This window comes from Naumovozyma castellii, chromosome 7 (assembly GCF_000237345.1).
Source record: "Naumovozyma castellii chromosome 7, complete genome".
NCBI classification, from domain to species: domain Eukaryota; kingdom Fungi; phylum Ascomycota; class Saccharomycetes; order Saccharomycetales; family Saccharomycetaceae; genus Naumovozyma; species Naumovozyma castellii.
Genome location: NC_016497.1, coordinates 275652 through 300995, shown reverse-complemented (window position 1 = coordinate 300995; position 25344 = coordinate 275652). Strand labels below are relative to the sequence as shown.

The following is a 25344-nucleotide window of genomic DNA, read 5'->3' as shown; positions in this document are numbered from 1 at the left end:
ATAAAAGTAGACGTCAATTCCGAATTTTCAGCGGAATGCGGCTGTGCGCAATTTCTCGGGAAATGGAAATATCTTCATGTTGGTCATTGTGGCGACATTAATGACAGAAAAACACAAAATGTAAAATGGGAACTTTAAACATATGTATTATATACCATACTTAGTATCCACGTTAAAGAATAGGTCATCTGTGAAGTTGAGCCATCTAAACTGGAAATTTTAAATAAAGAGGTCAATTTAAACGTTCATTCAGAAGTTTCCTAGGGTTAATATAAAAATTAGGAGATTGATAATAACGGTCCAACCACAGTGATAAGGGAAAGAAACATTGTTGACACAGTTCCAAACCCACTATATTCTTCCAGTGATAATAGTTCAGATACTCAAGAAATTTTAACCACTCATGACCCTAAGTAGCAAAATAAGGTAATAACAATTGGTTTAGCCAAAGATGCAATCCTCGAAGAAGAAAACAATTTTTCTCCAGAGTCCTTTTTTATTCAGACTTACCAAGACGATAGATATTTTATCATTGTTCAGAAGAGAGAGTTAGTACCAAAGGTAGTAATTAAAGAATGTCACAATTATGAACTTGCCATAATGGAAAGGGAACCAACAGTAATGGCACATGTCTGTAAAGTATATGCACATGAAAATTTAGTGTTGGCATATATCCCACCAACTTTTGCTGTAAGCGAGTATTTCATTGAAGAGATGAAAGAGGGCATAAATAAAACTGGAAGTAAGTTTGAATATAATGTATTGAGTGCATTGGATAATTATATGGTTGATGATATTTCATTTGTAATCGAAGAAAGGTTCCACAACCCGCCAATTGGAAGAGGAGGTCTAAGTACCGAAAGAATGAGGGACATCGAAGCAAATGAAAAGGAAGGGCAGGAGATGTTAGATATCTTGCGGTGGCAGAGAAATTTTAATAGCAAGACATCGGGCATATCCTGCCCTTCCTTTTTATTTGCTTCGAGGTCCCTCATTTTTTCCGCACTTAGACCTAAATAAACACCAATAATTTATCTTTTTAACGGTTTTGATATCATAATTTTGATCATGTTATTGCCACAGGAGGATTGCAACATGGTAATAATAGCGAGAAATCTCTAGCCTAGAGTTAAAGAAAGAAAAAGGGAAATGAATTCGAAATAACAGATGAAAATTTGGAAAAGTCGTTATAGCATATATTCTTTTTATGTATCAATTCATTGATAATATTGTCTGTTGTTGATTTTTGTTTTTTCCCTCAGAATCACTAATCTTTGTACTGGGTTTAAAGAAGTATTTCCCTTATTGACAAAGAATTATAATTTCATTTAAAAATGAACCCATTGAGCATTTTCCTCAGAAAATAAACCTTCGGTTTTTATTTAAAGCGTATAAAAAAAATACATTCATCCTTATTTTGATTTGCCCTATGTGATCTTCACATTTCTTCCCAACATTTTTGAAAATGTAACAATACCTTGACCCAGACTCCAAGTTAGAAATACATCACTATCATTAGCGGTAAAGGAATAATTGAAGAAATACACCCATCTTGCCTAACTATTCTTTAAATAGATTTAAGATGTTCCCATTACGTAGTGAACCAAGGAGCAATATCGTGTACTACGGTGACGCGAGGCTGACACTCCGAACAATGCGTTTTTTAACGTCAGTAATATAAAGTCATCCATTGGTCCCTTTCCCTGATCCCAAGACTATATAAACCCTAGATACAAGTTCCAGGAAGTGTGAATCTCTCACTCTTATACAACAACATTACTTGTATATAACCGTTTACAAAACACATAACACACTATAATAATGAATTACAAAAGGTTCGTTGAGTACATAAACTTATTTTTACTACTGACTGCAACATTACTATTAATTTTCCTCATGTTATCCGGTGCAACTACTACGGGGGTCCTTCAACATTTCTTCTGGTTACAAGCAACCACAGCGGGTTTCAACATGGCTTCTAACATAACAAAATGGTATAATTATCGCTCATGTGGTCTCTCTTGGTTTGAAATTGGCATCATGACATGTTCAAGGACAAGAGCCGCATACCCATTCTCCCCATTGGATAATTTTGGCTTTTCACCTAATATCCCAAGTTCCTTTGTAAAGCATAGAGATACCTACTTTTTTCTTTCTCGAATTGCTTGGGGCATGCTATTCCTAGGTTTCATATTCGTTATAACCACGTTAATACTCTCATTATTTTCTCTTTCACGTCCATCTAACAGAATATTTGTTCCTTGGGCCCCATTATTTTTACACTGCTGTGCCTTTTTTTTCATATTATTGTCTGCCGCACTTTACACCGGTTGTTTCGTGAAGGGAAAGGAGGTTTTTGCTAATGCAAAGAGAAATGCAAGGTTGGGAACCAACAATTTTGTTTTCATTTGGGTATCAGTGGGAATTCTTCTAGTTTGCGTTTATTTGGCACTAATCTTGAAACATGGTGACGAATTAGCAAAGATTGAACTGAAAATTGGGAGAAATAGACCGGATTATAGAGCTCTGGGAAGGCATTTGCATTTGAATCCGGATCTGGAAAAATCTTCTCCAGGAACTTCCAGTTCTCCTGATGTTAGTGATAGTAGTGTTTTGCGTTTCTAGTTAAAAGTTTTGTTTTTCTTTCACTTTTACTAACTAATGATTAATTATTAATACTAATAGCAACGAAAAAGAATTTGGGCACCATGACGCCATTGATTATGCCAAGATATTAGGCCCCGATGGACAAAATTCAGGTGACTACGCTAGAGGAAATCAAGGAAAACCCTTCGGTTACCATGGACCTGATGATTATATGAAAATAATGGGAGAAGGTCAGGATGATTATGAATACCAAACCATTGAAGATGATCCACGTTACCATGGGTTGAACAAACTTGTTAAGGCTGAATCAGGTTTGAATGCAGATGGATTTGAACCTGATGATGAAGGGATTAACGAAATGGAAGAGCTAACCATACACCCAGAACATGTCCATCACAGACATGGGATTTTACCTGAAGATGTTTCTGGTGTTGATTTATTACATTTGGAAAAGGATAAGGTTGGAATTCCAGGATGTGGGAAAGGTTCTTCCCATCATGAGAAGATGCACATGAGTCAACATGTTGTGAATCCAAATATGACCGTTGAATCCAGAATGAATGAGAAGACAATCCCCGAAAATGCCCAAAATACATCAATGCCTCAATTTGGCAAGAATATTGAATCTGCCATTCCAGGAGCTGGTCTCCCTGATGCTCACCCACACCATATTGATGCTTTCCCATGTCCAAACACTCATCATTACGTGACCGAAACACAGACTGTAACTGATGATTCCTCAATTCCAAGATCAGAACTTAGAGAACAGAAACAGGAGATAAAACAGAACGTTTCTAGAGAGAAAGAACAACATATTCAAAACATTTAACCAATTAAATAGTTTCCATATATTATTCCCCATATTTATTTCTATTTATCTATTTTTATAACTTTAAATGACATGTCTGGTTTCTTTATTGCCGTCGTCGGAGTTTGTCCCGATGGATCTACAGAATTATAATTAGAATGGGAACTGAGCCTATAAGAAACAATAACCAGTGGCAAAAACATTCTGAAGCCATTCTCCACCCTCAAGACAGGATTGAAAGGACACAAACGTACAAATATGAAACAAGAAACTAAACCTAATACAAGAAGACGCGTAAGACATCCATCCACACAGAAGAAAGAGTTTAGATTTAAAGATGCACCAAAAACTGTACCACCAAGGATCGAGACCGTGGAAATAGGTACCCAAACAAAATCTACAATTGCAGTAGCCCTGGATTCCATATTTAATACTAGCGAGAATGGGTCTGAAGCAAGAAGGAGGAGTGTTTGTTTAGGTGCGATACAATTTCGAACTAAAATTGGTGATACTCTTTTGGAAAATAGAAGATATTCCCTAGGCACTTTGACTCATAGGGCCATTATGTTGGACGAAGAGACTAGCATTAATAGGAACAGAAGAGAGTATCCAGAAAATGATATCTTGCCTTACGACGAGGTTCCACAGAAACTTGGTATCTTGGATCTAGAAAACGAATACACATGGAAATTCAAACAATGCGCTAATCAACTTTATGAACTATGCGATGATGAAACTCTTTGCGACGATACAGAAGGTTCTGCTTCTGATGGTCTTCAAGATCAACAATGGTGGCCGTCAATTCCTATTTGCTGCCAAAATCACGACACGTCGGCGCCTTCTGATACCACGAAATTTTCGGAAAGGGAATAAACAAGTATGGAAGTAAGAAGTCAACCTTTTCTTTCATTTATTACCATATAGTGCTAGACAACAAAAAAGAATAATAGATAACAGCGCCCATCGTAATCATTAACCAACGATCCATTGAAAGATGCAGAACTCAAATTACCTGTTTCAGAAGCCCTTTAGCGCAAGCACAGAGAACCTATCGTTTGGCTCGGTCAACAATTTGTCGCCAAGTCATCAAGCAACTTTGAACCTCAATTCGTCAACATCGATACGCAGCAACAGTGACACTAATATTAACTTCAATGCTATCCTTTCATCGCAGGACCCACATACTTTTCCCAATACAGTTGCTTCTCCGTTGTTTAGAAATATGTCGACAACTGATATCAACCTAACTGATTCAACAACAAATAGAAAGCCAGGATACATAATAAAACTGTTCGATCTTCCACAAGATATAACGCAAAGAGAGGCATATGCAATCTTTGCATTAGCATCAGGAATCAAAGAAATTCAGTTTATAAATTCAAAGGTTTCATCTTCTAAGAATTCCTCTCCTTTAAAACCTGATACAATTAATGAAGCAGAAAACACCCGTCAACAAACTGTCAATGGTAATCTAATAATAGCTAAATTGGATTCTTTGCCACTAGCAATACAGTATGCATCTATATTAAACTCAAAAACTAGTTTATTTGGTTCCAAATTTCCATCTTCGTGTAGCGTTGAAGTGATAGATACTTTAACAAACCAACAGATATCAATTTCTAAGGGAAATCCAACTTCTCAAAAGCCATCAGCGTCCCCTCAACATACACAAAAGAGGCCAAGTGTTTTACAATCAGCTGGAGGTGCAGGTTCCAGGTTTTCATTTAACGATCCATTTTCAAGTGATTATAATCAGTTCACAATACCGCAGTCGGCTTCATCTCAACAACAGCAGCCTCTACAATCAAATACTATAAATAGGTCGTTCCTTTCTTTAGAGCCAAAGGACATCAACGAAAACATATGGAATGCTACGAATGATATTCCTTCCAGTAATAGTGGATTCGCTCCTATTTCAAAACCATCAACTCCAACCGTGGAATGGGGAGCACCCAGTTCTTCTAGAAGTCAAAGCACAACCTTTTTTGATATTACCCATAACAATGTAAATAGACAAATTCCTACAGGGTCACAACAACAACAGCAACAGCAACAGATGCAATCATTTAATCCTGTGAATATGAATACATCTCTTCCTGAATCAGTGAATCAACCACAGTTATTAAATCCAGGTCAAACATTTGGGCAGAATGGTACTAACGATACAATGGATCAGAATGCTTTGGCTTCAGGACAAATGCTGCATGGGAAGGACAATAAGCTAGCTTCCAATATGATGAATCCCATAGATATCTCCTTACTAGCTCGTATTCCACCTCCTGCAAATCCTGCTGATCAAAATCCACCTTGTAATACTCTATATGTAGGAAATCTACCGGCAGATTGTACAGAACAAGAATTAAGATTATTATTTTCAAACCAACCAGGATTTAAAAGATTGTCTTTTAGAATTAAGAATTCAAAGTTAAATCCTTCTAGTTCAAACACAAATGCAAGTATAATGCCAAGTTCATCTGCTGCTCATGGCCCAATGTGCTTTGTGGAATTTGAAGATATTTCTTATGCTACCATGGCACTTGCTGAATTGTATGGTGCTCAATTACCAAGGGCTACTACAAGTACCAAAGGTGGTATTAGATTGAGTTTTTCAAAGAATCCATTGGGTGTTAGAGGTCCTAACAATAGAAGAAATCCAAATGCAGCTTCAACGCATAATAATATCCCTACTTCCCTTTCGTCCAATATGGTTAACAATAATCCAAATAATAGTTTTACTGGTTATGGAAGGTGAAAAATAGTTCATATTTTTTTATTTATTTTCATTTTCGCTTCAACACTTATATTATATCACTTCACTTTCATATTTTTTTTCTTTCCTCATAGCTAATTTATATATTTCACACATTTATTCTAATAATCCATTTTATATTACTATTTTCAAATTATTTGGTTAGCGCTTCAAGTTCAAGTGATGTGGCGTTGGTTTAAGACAGGAAGAGAAGCCCGCCTCAGACCCAAAGTAGCATAGTATTACTCAGAATCGTCAATCTATTGTGGGGTCTAAATAATTTCGCAATGGTTCTTTTGTTTTGTACGCCGTAAGATGGGTATGAACTATTTTATAGGTACTAAAAGATTTTCTAAGGTTCAATTGTAAAAAATATCTTCTTTTTGTTTATAAGCACCCACACCTTTTGATATTTCTATATTGGAATGTTCCAAACAAGTACAAGAGAGGAAAGTCAAGAAATTGTCAAACAAATTATTCTATTTATTTTCTGATTTTAATATTTATTTATGTATATTTTTTCAAGTTTTTCACCCAACCAACTTATTCAGCTAAAAACTAAACAAAAAAATATTTTACTTTGCTTTATCTGTAGGTACACACATAAACCTTGAATTAAAATGTCAAAAATGTTGTAATCAGGTTGTCTTTGAGGAACCTTTCAAGTAAGAGTGTCACTCATGTAGATATAATTGATAATGTCAAAAATGTTCATGTTCTTTATAAAAAAAAAGAGACTAATGCTCACATAAATATATAATAGGAATATAAAGTTCAAATCTATTGCATGGCAGCGACTAATTTTTCACCAGAGTTTCTGTTATGTCTAATATCATCAGTCAATTGAGGCACGTCCTTCAACCCATTCTTGTAAATCTTAATTGGGATATGATGAATTTCACCATTTAGGATCTTTGGATTAATGAACTTCACAGCATCAATGGCAGCCTTTCTGTATGATTCAGAAGCTGGGAAAGTGACCGGACCGAATGGCACTGGTTTACCATAAGCCATATAGATAATGGTGCCAATGACATCGACATCATCTCTTCTATCTTCCTCCTTAATATCATCCTTAGTCATAGTAATCAATTGCAAGACTGTAGCAGGTAAGTTATCAGCGGCACACTTGTAAGTTTGGTTTAGAGTTGGTGGAGTGGAGACACAATCGACCAATTTTTGAATATTATTATATTTGGATTTAATTTGTTGAATGACATCAGCATCATGATAATCGAAGACTTCATCGGCACCATATTCCTTCAATTTCTTTTCATGTTTCTTTGAAGCGACTGCGATAATCTTGGAGTATCCATTGAATTTCTTTGCCAATTGAATGAACATTTGTCCCACAGCGGTGGCACCACCCCAGAATAAGATTGGATAATCATTTTGAGGAGGAGTTTTTGGTTCCCATTGCAATTGCAAACCGAAATCATGAGTCAAAGCAATGGCAGCAGTAGTCAAAGAGATGGGGAAACTAGCTACATCTTCAAACGTAGTAGCCTTACCTTCTGGTCTAGTCTCCGTGGTAGAATTTTGCATGTTCTTATCAGCATGATAAGCGATCTTTGAATCTAAAGCTACGTATTCAGCAAAGGCTCCGTTAGTGGGGAATCTAATGGAAGCCCCATGGATGACACCGTATACTTTATCACCGATATGGAATTCGTTGGTGTCGACGTTTGGACCCAATTTAACGATTTCACCAGCGGCATCACAACCAAGGATAGAGCCTTGAGGACCTACTTTCCATTCGATATGTTTCCAATCGGTGGGGTTCCCTGCTACTGCTCTTGGTTTAATTAGAACGAATCCATCTTCTAGTTCTGGAAGGGGGATTCCTGATTTTAGGACTGGTTTGTCACCTTCGATGACGACAGCTTGCATGGTTGTTGGTAGAGACATTTTTTAGGGTAGATATTAAGGTTGTTTGGATTGGTTATTTGTTATACATGGGGGAATAGGAAGAGAGTAAGAGGAAATTGAAGTAATAGTGGACCCTTGAGGGGTGCCTTTATATACAGTTTAATTTGGAGGTGTAAGGATATATGTTGACGTAGGGGGAAATCAAAATTTTTCACTTTCTACAGTAATAATTGTGGATCTCCGATGATGATGTTGAAAAAAAACTGGGATATTAATTTTCCATCTTCACATTGAGATTACGTTAGCAAAAAATAGATATGAAATAATGGACGGAAGGAGTTCCGGGCCGTTCCGAGCCGGGCCGGCGGAGTAGTTTCGAGCCATTGAGTAGTGTCTTTACTTTGACGAGATTTACATGAATATGTCTGCGTGTTTGCCATAAACAACAGGAAATTAAATCCGTATGTATTGCAAACACTTAATATTATCATCCACAATTATCACGTTGTAAAATAATCTTTGTTAGTTCTTGGCGAGTAGGTATTACCCGGCGTTTCCCAGAAAATTCCTAACGATCGTAAAATTAACGTGAAAGCCAGAACTACAGAGCTTTTATTTACGTGTATGCCCATCTCTTCAGTTCTGTCACTGCCTTCAACCCCGACACGTGCAAACAACCGCTGCTCATATTGATGGAATGGACGCTATAGACTTCAACACTTTTAATGAATCGTCATTACCCCTCGACATAGCCACTACAACGACGGAAAATAACAATAACAAGATTGAATCTCAATCGCCAGCATTAATGCATCATCAAACAAAACTAGATATATTCATCATTAGAGGATTCAACCTATTAGCCAATGGTGCCATCATAAACACAAATACTTTGCAAAGCGTGAATAATTCTCCGCAAACAACAACCGCAACACCGTCTGTATCCAGTAGCACCACCATCAATAATAACAACAACAACAACAACAATAATAATGCTCCCACACCATTGAATGAATCAGACCCATCAAAGCCACAGGATGAAAAAGCTGCCCTCGCAACATCGAAGGAAAATGAAGGGAGCCCGTCTGCCATGAAGACAATTCAATCTCCATCTCAATATTCACAAATTTTTATCACTTTATCAAAAGTCTATACTGCAGTATTAGCAACGGGATCCATAGATGATAAATCAACGTCTCCGAAATCCGCCATCGAGTTATATCAAAGGTTTCAACAGATAATGAAGGAATTAGAATTAAGTTACGAGGTGAGCCCCTATAGTAAATATTTCATTCGCGTTAACGAGGGCATGTGGCAAATTAAACCTGACTCTGAATTAAGTGATGATAATTTATGGCAGTTGGTTTCAATGAGTATATTTGCCGTGTACCAACCACAGACGGGGACGGTAATGAATCCAAATCCAAATTTAAACCAAAATCGTATTAATAAAAACACCGTCTCATCAAACTCATCTCCTAATGATCCCTTGAATACTAGAAGCACATCCATTGAGAAAAATGGAACACCGCCAAATAAACCAAAGAGAGCACCAGTGGCAAGAGGTAAGAGGAAAACTACAAAAGTCACTAAGAGATTAACGAAAAAGAAGCAACAAGCAGCTGCAGCCAATGCCGCCGCCGCTGCAGCAACAGCAGGAAATCTTACCATTGATAATTCTTCATTACCACAACAATTACAAAAAAGATTAGAGAATATATCACAGGATATAAATTCACGGTCGTTGAATGGTTATTATACACAACCAACAAGTCCCGGGGCCTCAGCATTTGAATTCGGCTTGATGGATAGTGACATATATCCTGTGTTTAACTCTACAACAACGTTACCCACAACAACGTCTACCTCATGGAAGAGACGATCTTTGGGTTCATTGGATGTTAATACCTTAGATGATGATGCTGTAGAGGAATTATTACAACTACCGAATTCTAATAAGAGATCAAAGACAAACCCAACGGCAAATGGTTCCGATGTGGTGAATAATCAGTCCTTGAATAATAATAATAATAATAATACTAATAATAATAACAACATGAACAACAACAACAACAATAACAGCAGCAGTAATGGTGCCACCAATACTTTAGGAATGAACACTAATGAGAACCTTGTTTCCAATATTAATGTTAACTCTTCTATGACGTCTTCCAATAATGATATAAATTTTCTCATGGAAACAATGATTAGACAGTTGAAGGGTACATATGGGAACGTTATTAATGAAAAGGATCAACGTATTACACAACTGGAGAGAGAACTAGAATTACAAAGACAAGAAACTCAATGGTTAAGAAAGATGTTGATTGAAGATATGGGATGTGTGAGAAGTTTATTGAAAGATATACGAAAATAGACCCTTATATATTTACCGTTAGCGTTAGATCTATAAGTGAATGAAAATAAATCTTAAAGAGCGTATCACGCAACTCCGGCCGAGTGAAAAATTTATAAGGGATAGAACTTAATAGTATTTAAACAGACAGTTCATTCATTATTGTGCCATTTTTACTCCTTTGTCCCAAAACCACACAATCATATCACATCAAGCAATGTCCAGTATAAAAGTTGTCTCCTCCAAGCTAGCGGCCGAAATCGACCAAGAACTAATGGGCCCTCAAATCGGGTTCACTTTACAACAACTAATGGAATTGGCAGGCTTTAGTGTTGCCCAAACAATAACACATGAGTTCCCCATTAACAAAGCTAACCCTAACATGAAAAAGAACGTATTTATCATTGCAGGTCCCGGTAATAATGGTGGTGATGGATTAGTCTGTGCAAGACATTTGAAATTATTTGGATATAACCCAATTGTCTATTATCCAAGAAGAACTGAGAAACAGCCGTTTTATAAACAATTGATTAGTCAATTGGATTTCTTTAAAGTGCCCATTTTATCCCAAGATGATAGTGATAATTGGTTAGATTATTTGAAACCAGAAAACACGTTGTGTATCGTTGATGCAATTTTTGGTTTTAGCTTTAAACCACCAATGAGAGAACCATTCAAGAGTATCGTGGATCACCTTATTGCATTGGAAGATAAGGTCCCCATTGTTGCTGTCGATATCCCTACGGGATGGGATGTAGATCAAGGTCCAATTTCTGAAACGTTCATCACTCCAAAGGTACTGGTATCATTGACAGTTCCAAAGCCATGCAGTGCATTTATTAACCCAAAACTCACTTCACATTATGTTGGGGGCAGATTTATTTCACGTGAATTTGCCAATAAGTTTGGATTTGAACCATTTGACTACGAAGGAACTGATCAAGTATTAAAATTATGAATTACCCTTTGTCATATATCTATATATATATATACATATAACTAATTTCATATATCCATTCAATTAATTTTAAACAAAAGCAGAGGGGTTGCTTGGGTAACATTTGTTAATTTTGAATCCTTCTAAACAAAGTTTTTGGCCCGGGATAGGGACTCCACTATGGCCAGATTAAGGAAAAGTAGTAATTTCTTAACTACATCAGATCTAGAAGACATTGTGTTTCCATGTACAGATTTAACAAGTGATTCTTTTAGACTGAAATTAACTGCTGTATTGGCAAACAATAATACATGATTTTGAGAATCTAACCATATACCAAACACCAACTTTTGGGGTTTTTCTATCACATTCTGTGAAACTTTCAATAAATGACGTTTGCCCATGCTTGCTAAAGACTTTTGGAACATATTGATAGAACTATCGCTGGACTGCTGAAAAAGAAATTGATCTTCCCAGAAATATTTTTCAAGATACTCCAAACTCTTATTATCTTTGTAGATGAGTTTTAAACGTTGAAAAACAAACCAAACATATGATTCTGACAATTTCTTCCAATTGATATACAGCCTCAACCCTGATTGATTTAGGAATTTATCTTGAATTAAATGGAAGTAATAAACGTATTCCTTAAATACCTTATCTGGGCCCATCTTTAATATAAACTGGGGGAAAACGTTCATAGATAAAGAAGATCCCCCATACAAAGTTTCTTGTTCCACCAATGTACACTCTTCCAAGTGATCTGTTGTTGGTTCCATGTACTCATCGTTATCAACCTCAATAAATTGTTCCTCAATTGAACATTGTTCAAAAAGATCCACATCATCTTTGTAAGTGCTGAAGACATGATTCTGATTCCATTGGTACGACAGGTATGGGCATTCCATAACCTTCTTTACAAACTCAAACTCTTTGCTCATGGTACTTGATCTTCTCATGAAGTGGCAAATGGAATGTTCATTATTCTCAAATTGATTTAGCCGCCCAAGTAGCTGAAGACCATCCAAAAACAAACCCTAGGGCTAAATTCAAACTAACGCGTCCCGGAAATCTCGAAAATTTTGCAAACAATAATAGTGTAATTGATAACATGGATTACCTCCATCAGCTATATGACGTGTATATCCACAGACTACTACAGAGGGACAACGCATGAATTAACCCATTGGATAAATACTTTTCTTTATAATAACGATATTGAACTTCTGAACACACATTTGAAAGAAACAAACATTTTGATATTTTTCTGAGAGGAAAAGGAACCCCAAAAAAAGAAACGAAAAATTGATGACAGAAGTGACAACAACTGCAACTGCAACAACAGAAACAGAAGTGTCTACGACGGCTGAAATGAATGCCACGATAGATTCATCGCAGTTAAGGAGTACCGAGCCCAAGAGAGTGAAAGTTTACGTTTTAGAAGATAATGAATGGAAAGATACTGGGACAGGTTTTTGCATTGGAGAAATCAATCACGAACTTTCTTCAGAATCAAAAGATGAAAAAGATACTGCCTTTTTAATTGTTACTGACGAGGAATTTCCTACTAATGTATTGTTGAAGTCCAAACTTGAAGGGAATATTGAATATCAACGCCAAGAAGAAACTTTAATTGTTTGGAAAGATCTTTTGGGTCATGATATTGCATTAAGTTTTGAAGAAAGTATTGGATGTGACTCCTTATGTGAATTTATTGTCCAGGTACAAAAGAAAGTGGAAAATAATATCTCATTAGTGGCTGTCAAGTCAAATGATAATGGAGTAGGTTCAGTGCACGAGATCATAACTGGTCCTGTAGTATTACCAAATTGTGAACCTGAACAAGATTTTGATAAGCTAATGGAATCCTTAAAGATATTAAATGAAAATACTGCATTTGAATTTTTGAAAAATGAAACTATAGAATTTGTCTTACAATCTCATTACATCGACATCCTGATTACCCATTTCCATAAGGCAGAAAAGGAACACTTAATAAAGGATTTATTTTTATTGAGTAATATCATAAAGAGCTTAATCCTCTATAACCAGAGAGATATTCTGGAACAAATGGTGGAAGATGATAGAATTATGGGAATTGTTGGTATTCTTGAGTATGATACCGAATTTCCTTCTTCGAAAGCAAATCATAGAGAGTGCTTGAAATCAGGTGATTCTAATTTTAAAGAAGTTATACCGTTGGAAAATGAAGATTTGAAATGTATTATTAAGAAATGTTTTAGACTACAATTCTTAAAGGATGTTGTTTTAGTAAGATTTTTAGATGATCACAACTTTAACCTTATTATTGACGTGATACTGGATTTAGAAACGTGTATCATTGATTTCTTACAAGTTGACCCGTTCCTGGATAAGATACTGGCCCTTTATCGCGACCCCCCTAACCAATTAGATCAATCACAATTAGAACTGCGGAAAAATGGTATAAAATTAATCCACCAATGCATTCAAGTTTCCAGAAATTTAGAACCACTAGATAAATCAAAATTCTTTAAGACTTTGGTTAGGAAGGGTTTATTTATTGCCTTAGATTACGCATTCAATATTGAAGCAGACAGTAATATTCGAATTTTGGCAACAGATATGATAATAACGATAATCGAGCATGATATATTATTGATTCATAACGTCCAAATTGAAAATAAAATTAAACCTGATGTGGAGAATGAGAAGAAACTGTCATCCCCTTCATTATCGTCAATATCTCCAGACATGCCTCTGTTGCTGATATTATCAACGATACTTCTTACAGATAAGAATCCGGGTTTGAGGGAACAAGTTGTTCAGGCGTTAAATACATTGTTACATCCTGAAGGATGTATTGCCGGTGGTCCTGACATGGATCTATTGGATGAACAAACTTCAAATAATTTAGACATGCTATCTGATGATTTGGACGATAGCTTGAACACGATAAGTACTAGAAAGAATGCCACACAAGAAAATTCCGATATCGGAAAGAACTCAGAGTTTCAAGTACTGGAATATTTCAACAATTTTTATAGAGAAATTGCTCCAATACTTTTCAAACCATTGATGAGCAATGCTGAGACAGAGAGTACACACGATGATATTCTTTTGATCCATCTTGTGAAGTTGATTTCTTTTATCTCATTAGAACATAATAGAGCCACGTCTAGGAAATTTATCCTTGAGAATGCCATATTGAAAAATATAGCAAATTTGATTACCGGTAACCACATATTACAGTTGAAATTGACATGCATTAGATTTCTTAAGAATGTCTTATGCATGGATGACAAATATTACCATAGATACATGATATCAAACAACCTCTATGATCCGATCATCTCGTTATTGAAGGATAATATCACTGAGGACAATTTAACAAATTCCTGCATTCAAGATTTCTTCAAGATAATATCTTTACAATGTTCGCAATCTGAAAGAACTGAATCAGATGACTACAATGGATTAAATGGATTAAACGACCCGACTAATGACCCTGTTCTTGGTTATAAGAGAACCAACTTTACTATGTTGAATAAATATCTTTTAGGACGCTATGGAGAACTAATTGAGCGCTTACAAGATATTCCATTTATTAAGGACATGATCGAGTTCAACAAAACTCAACTTATGCTAGAGAATGCAGAAAAGGATGATTTCAACGAAAAAGACGATATAGCAATGAACTTGACAGAACTTCGGAGTAATGATACCAACATCAATGAGTTAAGGATAGGTGATAAACGTTTACATTCAGAATTGGATTCATCTAATTCCAATGGGAATCTTATTTTAAGTAAATCCATTGATTGTAACACAAAGGAAAATGACAACGTTTGAAAAGGATATGAAATTTACAAAATCAACGTTTCATAGGCTTTAGTCTATAGATCTAGGGACTAGTGTAATTATTAATAAATGCATAATATTTTAAAAAAAAATTTACATACATACAGACATTAATTCAACGAATAACTACATAGATAATTCATAGTTTGGATTGCATGCTCTTTAGTAATTTTTCTGGGTATAGATTATTTGAAAAATAAGTTCCTGTATGCCACATACCTCCATCAACCACCATTACCGAACCACTAATATAGGATGCCGCTGGGGAAAATAAAAATACGGTGGCTTCTGCGATATCTCTTGTTGTACCCAATCTTTGCAATGGAATCTTGTTCAAAGACTTTTCCTCAAAATCTGTCCCTGTTAACCTTTTGAATCCTTCAGTTTGTCCAATGGCTCCCGGTGCAATACAATTGGAACGTACTCCCAACGGACCTAGTTCCACCGCCAAATTGTTGGATAATGCATCTATACCGGCTTTAGCTGCTCCAACATGTAATTGGAATGGGACACCATAATAATGGAATGTTGCGGAAACAAAGAGTACTGAACCCTTATTTTTAATCAACTGTGAAGCACAAGCTTTTACTGTATTAAATGAACCTAGAAGATCAATGTCGATAACAGACTTAAAGGCATTAGGCGATAGATTCATGAAATCACAAATAAAATTACCAGCTGCCCCTGCAATAAGATAATCAATGTGACCAAACGTATCCACTGTTTTCTTAACAGCATTCTTCAATTGATCAAAGTTCCTAACGTCGATGTTCCCCAAAGGAAGAACAATAGGATCCGCATCATCATTTTCTGTAGGAGACCTAACCAAGGATTCAATTTCTTTGGCAGCATCGATTGTCTTCTTTTCCTCTCTCCCCAAGATAGCAGCTTTGCAACCTAATAAAACCATAGCTTCCACTTGAACACGACATATGGTACCTGCACCACCTGTCACGAAGACCACTTTCCCTTTGAAAAGGTCCGGCTTCCATGAACTTCCAGTTACAAAACTTTTATCTAGTGTATTAACCATTATTTCTGAGTATTCTTTGATATCTTTTTGAGAAACTCTTTAGGAATGGACACAGTGTATCTCTTGTCGAGTCCTCTATTTATAACTCCAATGTCAAGCTCATCGCTATTTCTCCAAAGATGGCCCTTAATTATTTACGGGCCTTAGAGTATAAACACCGACGGACGTGTAACTAACAAAATACTAGCTTTTGGTTTAAAAAGAATTGATATTCATGTTTGAGTAACTTTGTATTGATAGTATCCCCTTAGTATTTTATCTGGTTGTTGTTATTCTTCTAGAGATGCGTTGAAGAGTCCTTGTGTGCGATCATCAATACGTGACACCGCTGTCCACTGACAAAATAGTGTCGTCTTTTACTTTCAATCAAGTAGTAGAAACATTATCAACATAGTATGTGATACCTCATTCTCTTCTATATGAGTATATGTTAGCTTATTCTTCGTTATCCGATCTTGTCTGTACTGCCGTTCGCAACGATTTTTTTCACAGTATCGAAACTTTCATATTGTCTAACATACTTGTTTGAAGAGTACAAACATTTGGACCAGTATGGTGATTGGTAGCTCAATTATCATCTTAACTTGACCTGTCTAGTTAAAATAAATCTTAATTGAATATCAAAACTGCAAATGACGAAATCGTTCATAGATAAGCTGCCCGCTGAATTACGATCAAAGATAACCAGAATCACATCTGTTATACCAGATTCTCTTTCCATATTTGAGGAACTGTACAATTATGCATTAGAACAAGATACCAATGATGGCACCAAGAGGAAAATTGCCAAGAATATTTCCCGGGCAGCCAATGGCACTGGGAAATCAGATACAGATATCGATGACACTAATGTCATCTTTAAGCTAGAAAACGTCTCAGTTTTATCTCCCTTGAGGAAGAAATTAAACGTTGTTTTACACCTAAACAATGGCCAACCCACTTTATCATTAGTAAAGGATTCCATGGTGGAACTCTCAGTTAGTGACCTTAAATCAAACATTAATTTTGCAACTTTCCTCCCCGTACCAGAGAAACCAAATCTGGCGTACTTATTTATTGTTTATGATCCAAATGACAATGAAAATTATAAATATTCCGATCCAATCTTAATAACATTAAACAAACAACATACTTTAGCAGAATTCCAGGAGAAGCAACTAATAAGTCAAGCCAAGGATGTTGATTTTGTTAAATGCATAGAATATATAAGGAAACAAGCGATTCTAACAGGTTTCAGAATATTTGATTCGTTTAGCTCAACACTTCCAGAACAAAAATCATTCCATGTGGAGGGCCATAGAGGGACTAAAGAAGGTACCTTATATTTTTTGCCAGACCATATAATTTTTGGTTTTAAGAAACCAATTTTATTATTTAAATCATCTGATATCGACTCTATTACTTATTCCTCAATTACAAGACTAACTTTCAATGTCACTTTGATTACCAAAGAAAGTGAAAAGTTTGAATTTTCAATGATTGATCAATCTGAATTTGCAAAGATTGACGAATATGTAAAGAGGAAACAAGTTATGGATAAATCCATGAGCGAAGAATTAAAGGCAAAGAAACATAACAAGGATAATGAGCAACAACAATCTAATCTTGGTGAAATTGCTGCACAATTAGGTGATGACATTGGCATTAATGGTGCACCATTTGATTCCGAAGATGAAGAAAACGATCAAGATTTTCAAACTGATTCAGAAAATTCAGACGATAGCAATGAGGAATCTGATGAAGAAGTGTCTGGAATAGAGGAAGCTGAAGAAGATGCAGAAGAGGAAGAGGAAGAGGAAGAAGAAGATAACGAGGAAGAGACCGTCCAGCAACAAAATCATAAGGCTGACAGTGGAAAAACAAATTCAGATTCATCGGCTGCTTTTGAGGACATTCCAATTGAACTCGATGAGGATGATGAGGATGGTGGCTCAGGTGTTGAATATGATTGATTATAGTAAATGAAGGGCTTCATGTGATATAATACTACATTAAACACCATCATAGCTATTAAACTCGACTAGTATATATATGCACTGTTACGTCAATTTACTTCCTTTCTCTACCTATATATAACAATGCATCTACTCCTCCAGTATATAATTACCTAGATTATCCATCTTTAAATTACCTACACCTGTGGACAATGCCTCAATGATACGCTCATTTTCTTCATCTTGGCTATCTACTTCGTCATCATCGGAGGTTTCATCTTCCTCACTTTCCGAATAATAATACTCATCTTCATCACTATCTTCTTCTTCTTCGTTCTCATTCTCATTCTCATTCTCATCTCCAGAATCATAAGTTGCGTTTCTCATGCTCTCCACGGCTTCCTCTAATGATCTATCTCCAGGATGTTTCTTACTAAAACCTGACGCCTGAACTAACTCATCAAGGTTATCACATCTCTTAATATCTCTTTCAAAAACGGGATATGCATATTTGTAACCTTCTCCGAACCCATCGGTATCTAGCATGGAAGAATCAGATTTTGGTTCATATTTTAACTTCTTTTTGAAAAAACGACGAATACAATCCACATCTCTTTGGAAATAATATGCAGCATCTTGATGCTGAATAGAGATACATTGTGGGAAATCGATAACAACAAAACCACAATCATTTTCATCCTCAGGTTTATCCTTAATCATAATATTAAATTCATTAAAATCACAATGAATCAACCCACTATTACCTAATTTGACAATGAAGTTCATTAAATCACTATATAATTTTGGGATATTCTTATGCTTTCTCAATCTTCTCATTGGGTAACCTTTAATTAATTCCATAACAATAATATGACGTGAGTTATCAAATGGTTCTGGTACTTCAAAGCCCTTGGTATACAACATAGACATAAATTGATATTCCTTATTTGCTGCTAATCGAGATAAGTACATCCAATTCACACCTTGCTTGGTATTTCTTAGATAATCTCTATTATTTCTAACGGTATGAAATGACGTTCTTCCCAATCTATGAATCTTCATGACTCTTGGGTTCCCATCAACCGCGCTGACTTGGTAAATATCAGATTCCTTCCCCACCCCAATGGATCCACCAATGGAGTAAATTGTATTTCTATTCAACATGGTCTTCAAGGCTAAATAATCAATCCCATTATAAGTTAATCTATAACCATCGTATTTGGCGTTTCTCAATTTCGAAATCAATTTCAGTTTAGCAAGATCACTGATGGCTCTATTAGTACCAGATATACCTCTCAAACCCGAAAGTTGATGAATCAACGTAGTTGGAACCACTTCATGATTTCTTGAACCTTGTTCAACGGCTTGTAAGACTTTGAAATCATCACCGGTTAAAAACCTCATATGACTAGTATCTAATTTCATTTTGAATAATTGGGTGTGATAAAGCTGAGTTTATTTGGTCTCGAGGAATATATCTTTCACCCATATATAAAGAGCCTCGTAGTTTCTACCTGTTCAGTCTTGATAAATTTTCAGTTTATCTCATCTCATCGCATAATTTTTCAGATCGCGCCAAACGGTTTTGTCATGTGACAGAAAAGAGAAACTGGAACTTGGTTTAATACAGTTAAATGGTGTTTAAAAGAGCCATAATTATGCTAAATAGAAGTTATGTATTTGGCTTGCAAGTTTTAACTAAAAATCACCAGCGACCACCTTGATTATTACCGCCGTATCTTCCTTGTTGAAATTGGTCTCCACCGTTGAACCCACCTGGACCTCCTTGTTGGAACTGACCTCCACCATTGAACCCACCTGGACCTCCTTGTGGTCCCCATCCTTGGTTACCTTGGAACCCTCCTCCATTATTAAATCCGCCCGGTGGTCCCCCCTGTGGTTGTCTACCATATCCTTGGTTATTATTATTATTATTATTATTATGCTGGTGATGGTGGTGTTGTTGTTGACCAAACCCTCCTTGATTAGGAGGTGGTCTATTGTATTGTTGGTTTGAATTCCCATACTGATTTTGTTGTCCGTATTTATGCTCTTCATATTTATCTTCAATTTTGTTTGCAGCAAAAGCACCACCAATGGCACCCAAGATCCCAGTCAATTTGGAATGATTATTTGAAATATGAGAACCCGCATACGCACCAGCGGAACCGCCAACCAGGGTACTCATCAAACCTCTATCTCCAACGGGTTGTCCATTAGCATCGTATTGTTGTTCCTGTTGATTTGGAACTTGTGCGTTATTATTGTATTGTTGACCATTGCTGTACTGTTGGCCATTGTTATACTGTCCTTGGTCTCCTCCTTCCTTGTAAAATTCGTTCGCAGACATTATTAAATTATCGTGAGTGTCTACTCTTGACAAAATAGTAAATGAGGAAAATCAATTGTGCTAAATAAATTTCTTGGCAACTGGCTCTATTTATATCCCAAGCGCATTCCCCTCTCAGTAAAACAAGGCGCATATCGAAAATCAAGAAACAATGCCTCGAGGGTAAATATACGAGACCAACCATCGTTAAATATTTTAATCCGTTTTATTATTATTTAATATATTTATACTAGTAAACATATAAAGTGATATTCTAAGATACAAGAGAAAATGAAGAAGAAATGAAATGAGGAATTGAACATTAAAACCTTAAGATTCATGACATCTTAACGAGAAGACATAGCCTTGGTAACAACTCTCTTCAAACCAACTTCAGCCTTTCTCAAGTCATCGGTGGAAGAGTCTTCAATGCTCAAAGCAGACAAAGCATCAGCTAAAGCAGCTTCAATCTTGGACTTGGAACCTCTCTTTAACTTGGAGGACAAGACTGGGTCAGTAACTGTTTGTTCAATGGAAGCAACGTAAGATTCCAATCTTTGTCTAGCTTCGTGTTTCTTGGCGAAAGCTTCATCAGCAGCCTTGAATTCTTCAGCTTGGTTAACCATCTTTTCGATTTCATCAGAAGACAATCTACCGACAGCGTTAGAAATAGTAATGTTGGAAGACTTACCAGTAGACTTTTCAACAGCAGTAACCTTCAAGATACCATTAGCATCAACTTCGAAGATAGCTTCTAAGACTGGTTCACCAGCTGGCATTGGTGGAACACCCTTCAAATCGAATTCACCCAACAAAGTGTTTTCCTTACAGTTAACACGTTCACCTTGGTAAACTGGGAATTGAACAGTAGTTTGGTTGTCACCAACAGTAGTGAAAGTTCTTCTCTTAATAGTTGGAACAGTAGTGTTTCTTGGGACAACAATACCGAAGATGTCACCTTGCATACCAACACCTAAAGATAATGGAGCAACATCTAACAACAATAGATCCTTGGTTTCATCGGAAGTAGATTGACCAGTCAAAATAGCACCTTGAACAGCAGCACCGTAGGCAACAGCTTCATCTGGGTTAATAGACTTTTCCAATTGCTTACCGTCAAAGAAATCAGACAATAATTTTTGGACCTTTGGAATTCTGGTAGAACCACCAACCAAGACAACTTCGTCAATTTGAGACTTGGCAATCTTAGCATCCTTCAAGACTTGTTCAACTGGTTCTAGAGTGGACTTGAACAAAGCAGCGTTCAAATCTTCGAATCTAGCTCTAGTCAAAGAAGCTTCGAAATCTTCACCATCGAATAAAGAATCAACTTCAACAGTGGTTTGAGTAACAGAGGACAAAGTTCTCTTAGCTCTTTCAGCGGCAGTTCTTAATCTTCTCAAAGCTCTGGCATCTTCAGAAATATCTAAACCAGTCTTCTTCTTGAATTCAGCCTTGAAATGTTCCAACAAGTTGGTATCGAAATCTTGACCACCCAAATGAGTGTTACCAGAAGTAGATTTAACAGTGTAGACACCACCAGCAATGTGCAACAAGGAAACATCGAAAGTACCACCACCTAAATCGAAAATCAAGACATGTCTTTCCTTTTCAGACTTACCAGCACCTAAACCGTAAGCAATAGCAGCGGCAGTAGGTTCGTTAATGATACGTAGAACGTTCAAACCAGAGATAGCACCGGCATCCTTGGTAGCTTGTCTTTGGGCATCGTTGAAATAAGCTGGAACAGTAATAACAGCCTTTTCGACCTTTTGACCAATCTTAGCTTCAGCAATTTCCTTCATCTTGGTCAAGACCATAGAAGAAATTTCTTGTGGAGAGAAAGTCTTGGTTTCACCTAAGTATTCAACTTCAATGATTGGGTTACCGTCAACGTCGATAACCTTGAATGGCCAAGTCTTCATATCTTGTTGAACGGAATCTTCATCGAAACGTCTACCAATCAAACGCTTAGCGTCGAAGACAGTGTTTTTTGGGTTCAAAGCAGCTTGATTCTTAGCAGCATCACCAATCAATCTTTCTTCTGGAGTGAAAGCAACGAAGGATGGGGTAACTCTGTTACCTTGTTCGTTGGCAATAATTTCAACAGAAGATTCATAAGTAGCAACACAGGAGTAGGTAGTACCTAAATCGATACCGATAGCACCTTGGAAAACACCGTCAGCCATTGTTAATGATATTGGTTTATTGAAATTCTTTTGAGCAAGAACTAAGTAAAAGCAATAAAAACAGGTTCAAGATAAGAAAAACGGTTGGAAAAAGTCGAAGCTTACAATTAAAAGGAAAAGAAGAGCTTTTTGTATGATATGTGAAAATTTTTTTTTTTTTCTATTCACTCAGATGTGCGTCGTTGAAAATTTTTTCCACAGTTCTCAAATGACGATGCCATCAATTTATTTGTTAGCGCGTCAATCGAGAAAACTCGAACTCAGGTTTTAATTGGTATTACCGTATTGGGATTACAATTTTGATGTTGCCATTGGTGACAGTAGCTAATAAATTGGAACAAAAGATGCCATTTCTTAATATTGCCGCCCAAAGGAGAGGTTGAACATTCCCAACTCTGCTTCAATTCGAGAAAGCGCTACAGCAACAGAATATTTATTTCCTGTAATAGACAGCTGCTGTATTATCTGTGAAGGATGGTTTAAATCTCGAAGGGTCAATCTTTTCTCTATGGGGAGGATTTTAATAGTTGCACAAGATAGGCTTCGTATTTGTTCAATGCGTTCTCCATGATGGCCTAGGAGAAATGATACTTCAGCCTTCGATACAGTCAACTCAACGGTCAAAATCAACTCTCTCATAGGAAGTTCATCTCCCGGATTATCTTTAATTTCTTGAAGTGTCTGCTTTTTATAAGGGAGACTCCTTTTCAATTCAATTTTATACTCTTTTTTCTCATTGAATGTCAATAGTTTTTCATTCACTTGAAGATCTTGGAAAAGAAGGTTGATGTCGCCTTGAGTAATCGTAAGAGTTCTCAAGTTCAGTATGCTGTATTTAGAAGATAAAATCAATTGGTCACCTGATACCATATTTGGTAGGAAAATGTTCATATTAATTCCGTTATAAGCAATCTTAATGTTTTCTTCTGTGAAAGGAAATATCACGTTAAATGTAGAGTACGCGTTCCTCTCTATTGATATGATGTTGTTAAGAAATTCGAAAGAGGTTTTCTGGTTGAAAAGACTTCTAAACCACCATCGGTTCATTATAACTTCAATAAGTCTAAATGGTGTTTTCTTTTTATATTTTGGATCTAATAATTCTTTGCCGTAACACTCATTTATTTGTATCGCGTCAACTACAGTTAATAGTTCGTGCTCACTACGTTGAATGCCAGCAATACCCATTACTGGCCCCTCTCTGCTCTTATATTTTAATTCTTGGTTATCCATTCTTAATAACGAACTTTTTACCCTTGTTTTCTTGTGATGTGTTCAATACCCTTGCCACCAAAACGTGTAGTATTCCCTTCTTACTTATTCTTGGGCGGCTATTTCTCCAACGCCAAAGAACTCCTACAAATGATGTAACTAATTCAACATCTATATTTATAATAAGGAAAAAAAATAAAGAAAACAAATCGAGTCATATCTTTGTGTCTACAGGACAGTAGATAATTATATATTATACGGAACGTTTTTTTGCTTCAGTAAAAGTGTTATTTTTATTTAATAAACAATTCCCAATCGGCGCTAAACAACTTCAAGTTGAACAATAAACAATTATCTTTCTCTTTCCATATGACCCTCGTTCTTAATAGAACATTCGTAGTTAGATTTGTTTTGCTTTGCACAAATTGAGGCGTCCTTTTAAGGAGCCTTTAACAATTTTGTTATATTTGATAGTATATTAGTCGTTTGCACGGTATATTGAGAACTTTCATATTAGCCTATCGAATACTGCACTCAATTGTTTACGAAGGCTTTATATTTATACGTAGATTAATAGAGTTCGTGTTTTCTATGCATTAGATTATATATTTGTAAATATTATTGTTTTAAACCTAGAACATCGTCTTGGGTGGTCTTACCTAGTCCAGCTAACAACCAACATATCATTTATCGCCGTATGGATTGCTGTACCCATCTTCCAGATATTATTTCAACTTTTTGACGAAGGTGGAATCGACTGCATGATAACAGACGATCAATGTAACCATCAAAAATCCGAAGCCAAGAGCCATGGCATTTAATTGCATGTCCGATATCATATTCAGTATATTAGTATTAGATCTTCTGATTCAAGTCACCTGTTAGTTTCCTTTTACCTCTCTTCTGGAAGTTACTCAGTTCAAAAGTGTTTTAAAAGTTATGATAGACGTTAACGTTACGTTGGCTTCTCGGAGACTAAGAAAACTGAAATTTCAAACGGACGCTCCATACAAAGAACGACATCCCAGGCCATCTACCCTTAACAACACCTTCATAGTCTATTCCAGAGCAGGTCATCAAGGGAACATAATTAAGATGGACAAATGAGAAACCGTCCTAGAAATATCCAGGAATGGTTCTACTATACACTGTTGGAAAGTCCAGCGTTTCATAGGTTCGTTGGGAAGGTATACCGAAGAGTTAACGGTATTAAGGATATACCTCCCTTGGAACATAAACAGACTCTTCAGTTTCTTTACAAACCTACAAAAGCTCATAAAATAAATGCTTTTAAGATGCTATTCATTGATGAATATAGAGCCACATTTGGTCTTCCAAAGAAGACGGATAAGTATCTAAATTAATTGAGAAAACATTATATAATCATTAAGTTTGACCCATTAAAGAGCGTTGGAAAAATCGTTATTTATTCATTATTAATTATATAGATTGAAGAATTATGTATAGATATATATATGTCA

At 36.1% G+C, this 25344-nt stretch overlaps 17 protein-coding genes across 17 annotated transcripts; 9 read left to right on the top strand and 8 right to left on the bottom strand.

Annotated features, from left to right (window-relative positions):
* Positions 1–1821: 1821 nt before the first annotated feature.
* NCAS0G01690 (uncharacterized protein) lies at positions 1822–2625 on the top strand (the record flags this gene model as incomplete). The annotated part of the gene is made up of 1 exon (XM_003677361.1): positions 1822–2625. One exon carries the CDS (start codon positions 1822–1824, stop codon positions 2623–2625), a length of 804 nt encoding a protein of 267 aa, XP_003677409.1.
* Positions 2626–2818: 193 nt separating this feature from the next.
* On the top strand, positions 2819–3436 carry NCAS0G01680 (uncharacterized protein; the record flags this gene model as incomplete). The annotated part of the gene is made up of 1 exon (XM_003677360.1): positions 2819–3436. The coding sequence occupies one exon, from the start codon at positions 2819–2821 to the stop codon at positions 3434–3436; it is 618 nt and encodes a 205-aa protein (XP_003677408.1).
* A 237-nt stretch (positions 3437–3673) lies between these two features.
* Positions 3674–4288, top strand: NCAS0G01670 (uncharacterized protein; the record flags this gene model as incomplete). The annotated part of the gene is made up of 1 exon (XM_003677359.1): positions 3674–4288. The coding sequence occupies one exon, from the start codon at positions 3674–3676 to the stop codon at positions 4286–4288; it is 615 nt and encodes a 204-aa protein (XP_003677407.1).
* A 121-nt stretch (positions 4289–4409) lies between these two features.
* WHI3 (mRNA-binding protein WHI3) lies at positions 4410–6167 on the top strand (the record flags this gene model as incomplete). The annotated part of the gene is made up of 1 exon (XM_003677358.1): positions 4410–6167. The coding sequence occupies one exon, from the start codon at positions 4410–4412 to the stop codon at positions 6165–6167; it is 1758 nt and encodes a 585-aa protein (XP_003677406.1).
* Positions 6168–6944: 777 nt separating this feature from the next.
* NCAS0G01650 (zinc-binding alcohol dehydrogenase family protein) lies at positions 6945–8072 on the bottom strand (the record flags this gene model as incomplete). The annotated part of the gene is made up of 1 exon (XM_003677357.1): positions 6945–8072. The coding sequence occupies one exon, from the start codon at positions 8070–8072 to the stop codon at positions 6945–6947; it is 1128 nt and encodes a 375-aa protein (XP_003677405.1).
* Positions 8073–8730: 658 nt separating this feature from the next.
* Positions 8731–10410, top strand: GCR2 (Gcr2p; the record flags this gene model as incomplete). The annotated part of the gene is made up of 1 exon (XM_003677356.1): positions 8731–10410. The coding sequence occupies one exon, from the start codon at positions 8731–8733 to the stop codon at positions 10408–10410; it is 1680 nt and encodes a 559-aa protein (XP_003677404.1).
* Positions 10411–10606: 196 nt separating this feature from the next.
* NNR1 (NADHX epimerase) lies at positions 10607–11347 on the top strand (the record flags this gene model as incomplete). Its single annotated transcript, XM_003677355.1, has 1 exon — positions 10607–11347. One exon carries the CDS (start codon positions 10607–10609, stop codon positions 11345–11347), a length of 741 nt encoding a protein of 246 aa, XP_003677403.1.
* Positions 11348–11469: 122 nt separating this feature from the next.
* On the bottom strand, positions 11470–12285 carry NDJ1 (Ndj1p; the record flags this gene model as incomplete). Its single annotated transcript, XM_003677354.1, has 1 exon — positions 11470–12285. One exon carries the CDS (start codon positions 12283–12285, stop codon positions 11470–11472), a length of 816 nt encoding a protein of 271 aa, XP_003677402.1.
* Positions 12286–12634: 349 nt separating this feature from the next.
* PSY2 (Psy2p) lies at positions 12635–15157 on the top strand (the record flags this gene model as incomplete). The annotated part of the gene is made up of 1 exon (XM_003677353.1): positions 12635–15157. One exon carries the CDS (start codon positions 12635–12637, stop codon positions 15155–15157), a length of 2523 nt encoding a protein of 840 aa, XP_003677401.1.
* Positions 15158–15305: 148 nt separating this feature from the next.
* On the bottom strand, positions 15306–16199 carry SPS19 (2,4-dienoyl-CoA reductase (NADPH); the record flags this gene model as incomplete). Its single annotated transcript, XM_003677352.1, has 1 exon — positions 15306–16199. The coding sequence occupies one exon, from the start codon at positions 16197–16199 to the stop codon at positions 15306–15308; it is 894 nt and encodes a 297-aa protein (XP_003677400.1).
* A 632-nt stretch (positions 16200–16831) lies between these two features.
* On the top strand, positions 16832–18151 carry RTT106 (Rtt106p; the record flags this gene model as incomplete). The annotated part of the gene is made up of 1 exon (XM_003677351.1): positions 16832–18151. The coding sequence occupies one exon, from the start codon at positions 16832–16834 to the stop codon at positions 18149–18151; it is 1320 nt and encodes a 439-aa protein (XP_003677399.1).
* A 132-nt stretch (positions 18152–18283) lies between these two features.
* RIO2 (protein kinase RIO2) lies at positions 18284–19558 on the bottom strand (the record flags this gene model as incomplete). Its single annotated transcript, XM_003677350.1, has 1 exon — positions 18284–19558. One exon carries the CDS (start codon positions 19556–19558, stop codon positions 18284–18286), a length of 1275 nt encoding a protein of 424 aa, XP_003677398.1.
* A 280-nt stretch (positions 19559–19838) lies between these two features.
* NCAS0G01570 (uncharacterized protein) lies at positions 19839–20483 on the bottom strand (the record flags this gene model as incomplete). The annotated part of the gene is made up of 1 exon (XM_003677349.1): positions 19839–20483. One exon carries the CDS (start codon positions 20481–20483, stop codon positions 19839–19841), a length of 645 nt encoding a protein of 214 aa, XP_003677397.1.
* A 326-nt stretch (positions 20484–20809) lies between these two features.
* On the bottom strand, positions 20810–22651 carry SSB2 (Hsp70 family ATPase SSB2; the record flags this gene model as incomplete). The annotated part of the gene is made up of 1 exon (XM_003677348.1): positions 20810–22651. The coding sequence occupies one exon, from the start codon at positions 22649–22651 to the stop codon at positions 20810–20812; it is 1842 nt and encodes a 613-aa protein (XP_003677396.1).
* Positions 22652–23005: 354 nt separating this feature from the next.
* Positions 23006–23884, bottom strand: MER1 (Mer1p; the record flags this gene model as incomplete). Its single annotated transcript, XM_003677347.1, has 1 exon — positions 23006–23884. The coding sequence occupies one exon, from the start codon at positions 23882–23884 to the stop codon at positions 23006–23008; it is 879 nt and encodes a 292-aa protein (XP_003677395.1).
* A 704-nt stretch (positions 23885–24588) lies between these two features.
* Positions 24589–24702, bottom strand: OST4 (olichyl-diphosphooligosaccharide--protein glycotransferase OST4; the record flags this gene model as incomplete). The annotated part of the gene is made up of 1 exon (XM_003677346.1): positions 24589–24702. One exon carries the CDS (start codon positions 24700–24702, stop codon positions 24589–24591), a length of 114 nt encoding a protein of 37 aa, XP_003677394.1.
* A 264-nt stretch (positions 24703–24966) lies between these two features.
* MRX7 (Mrx7p) lies at positions 24967–25227 on the top strand (the record flags this gene model as incomplete). Its single annotated transcript, XM_003677345.1, has 1 exon — positions 24967–25227. The coding sequence occupies one exon, from the start codon at positions 24967–24969 to the stop codon at positions 25225–25227; it is 261 nt and encodes an 86-aa protein (XP_003677393.1).
* Positions 25228–25344: the final 117 nt, after the last annotated feature.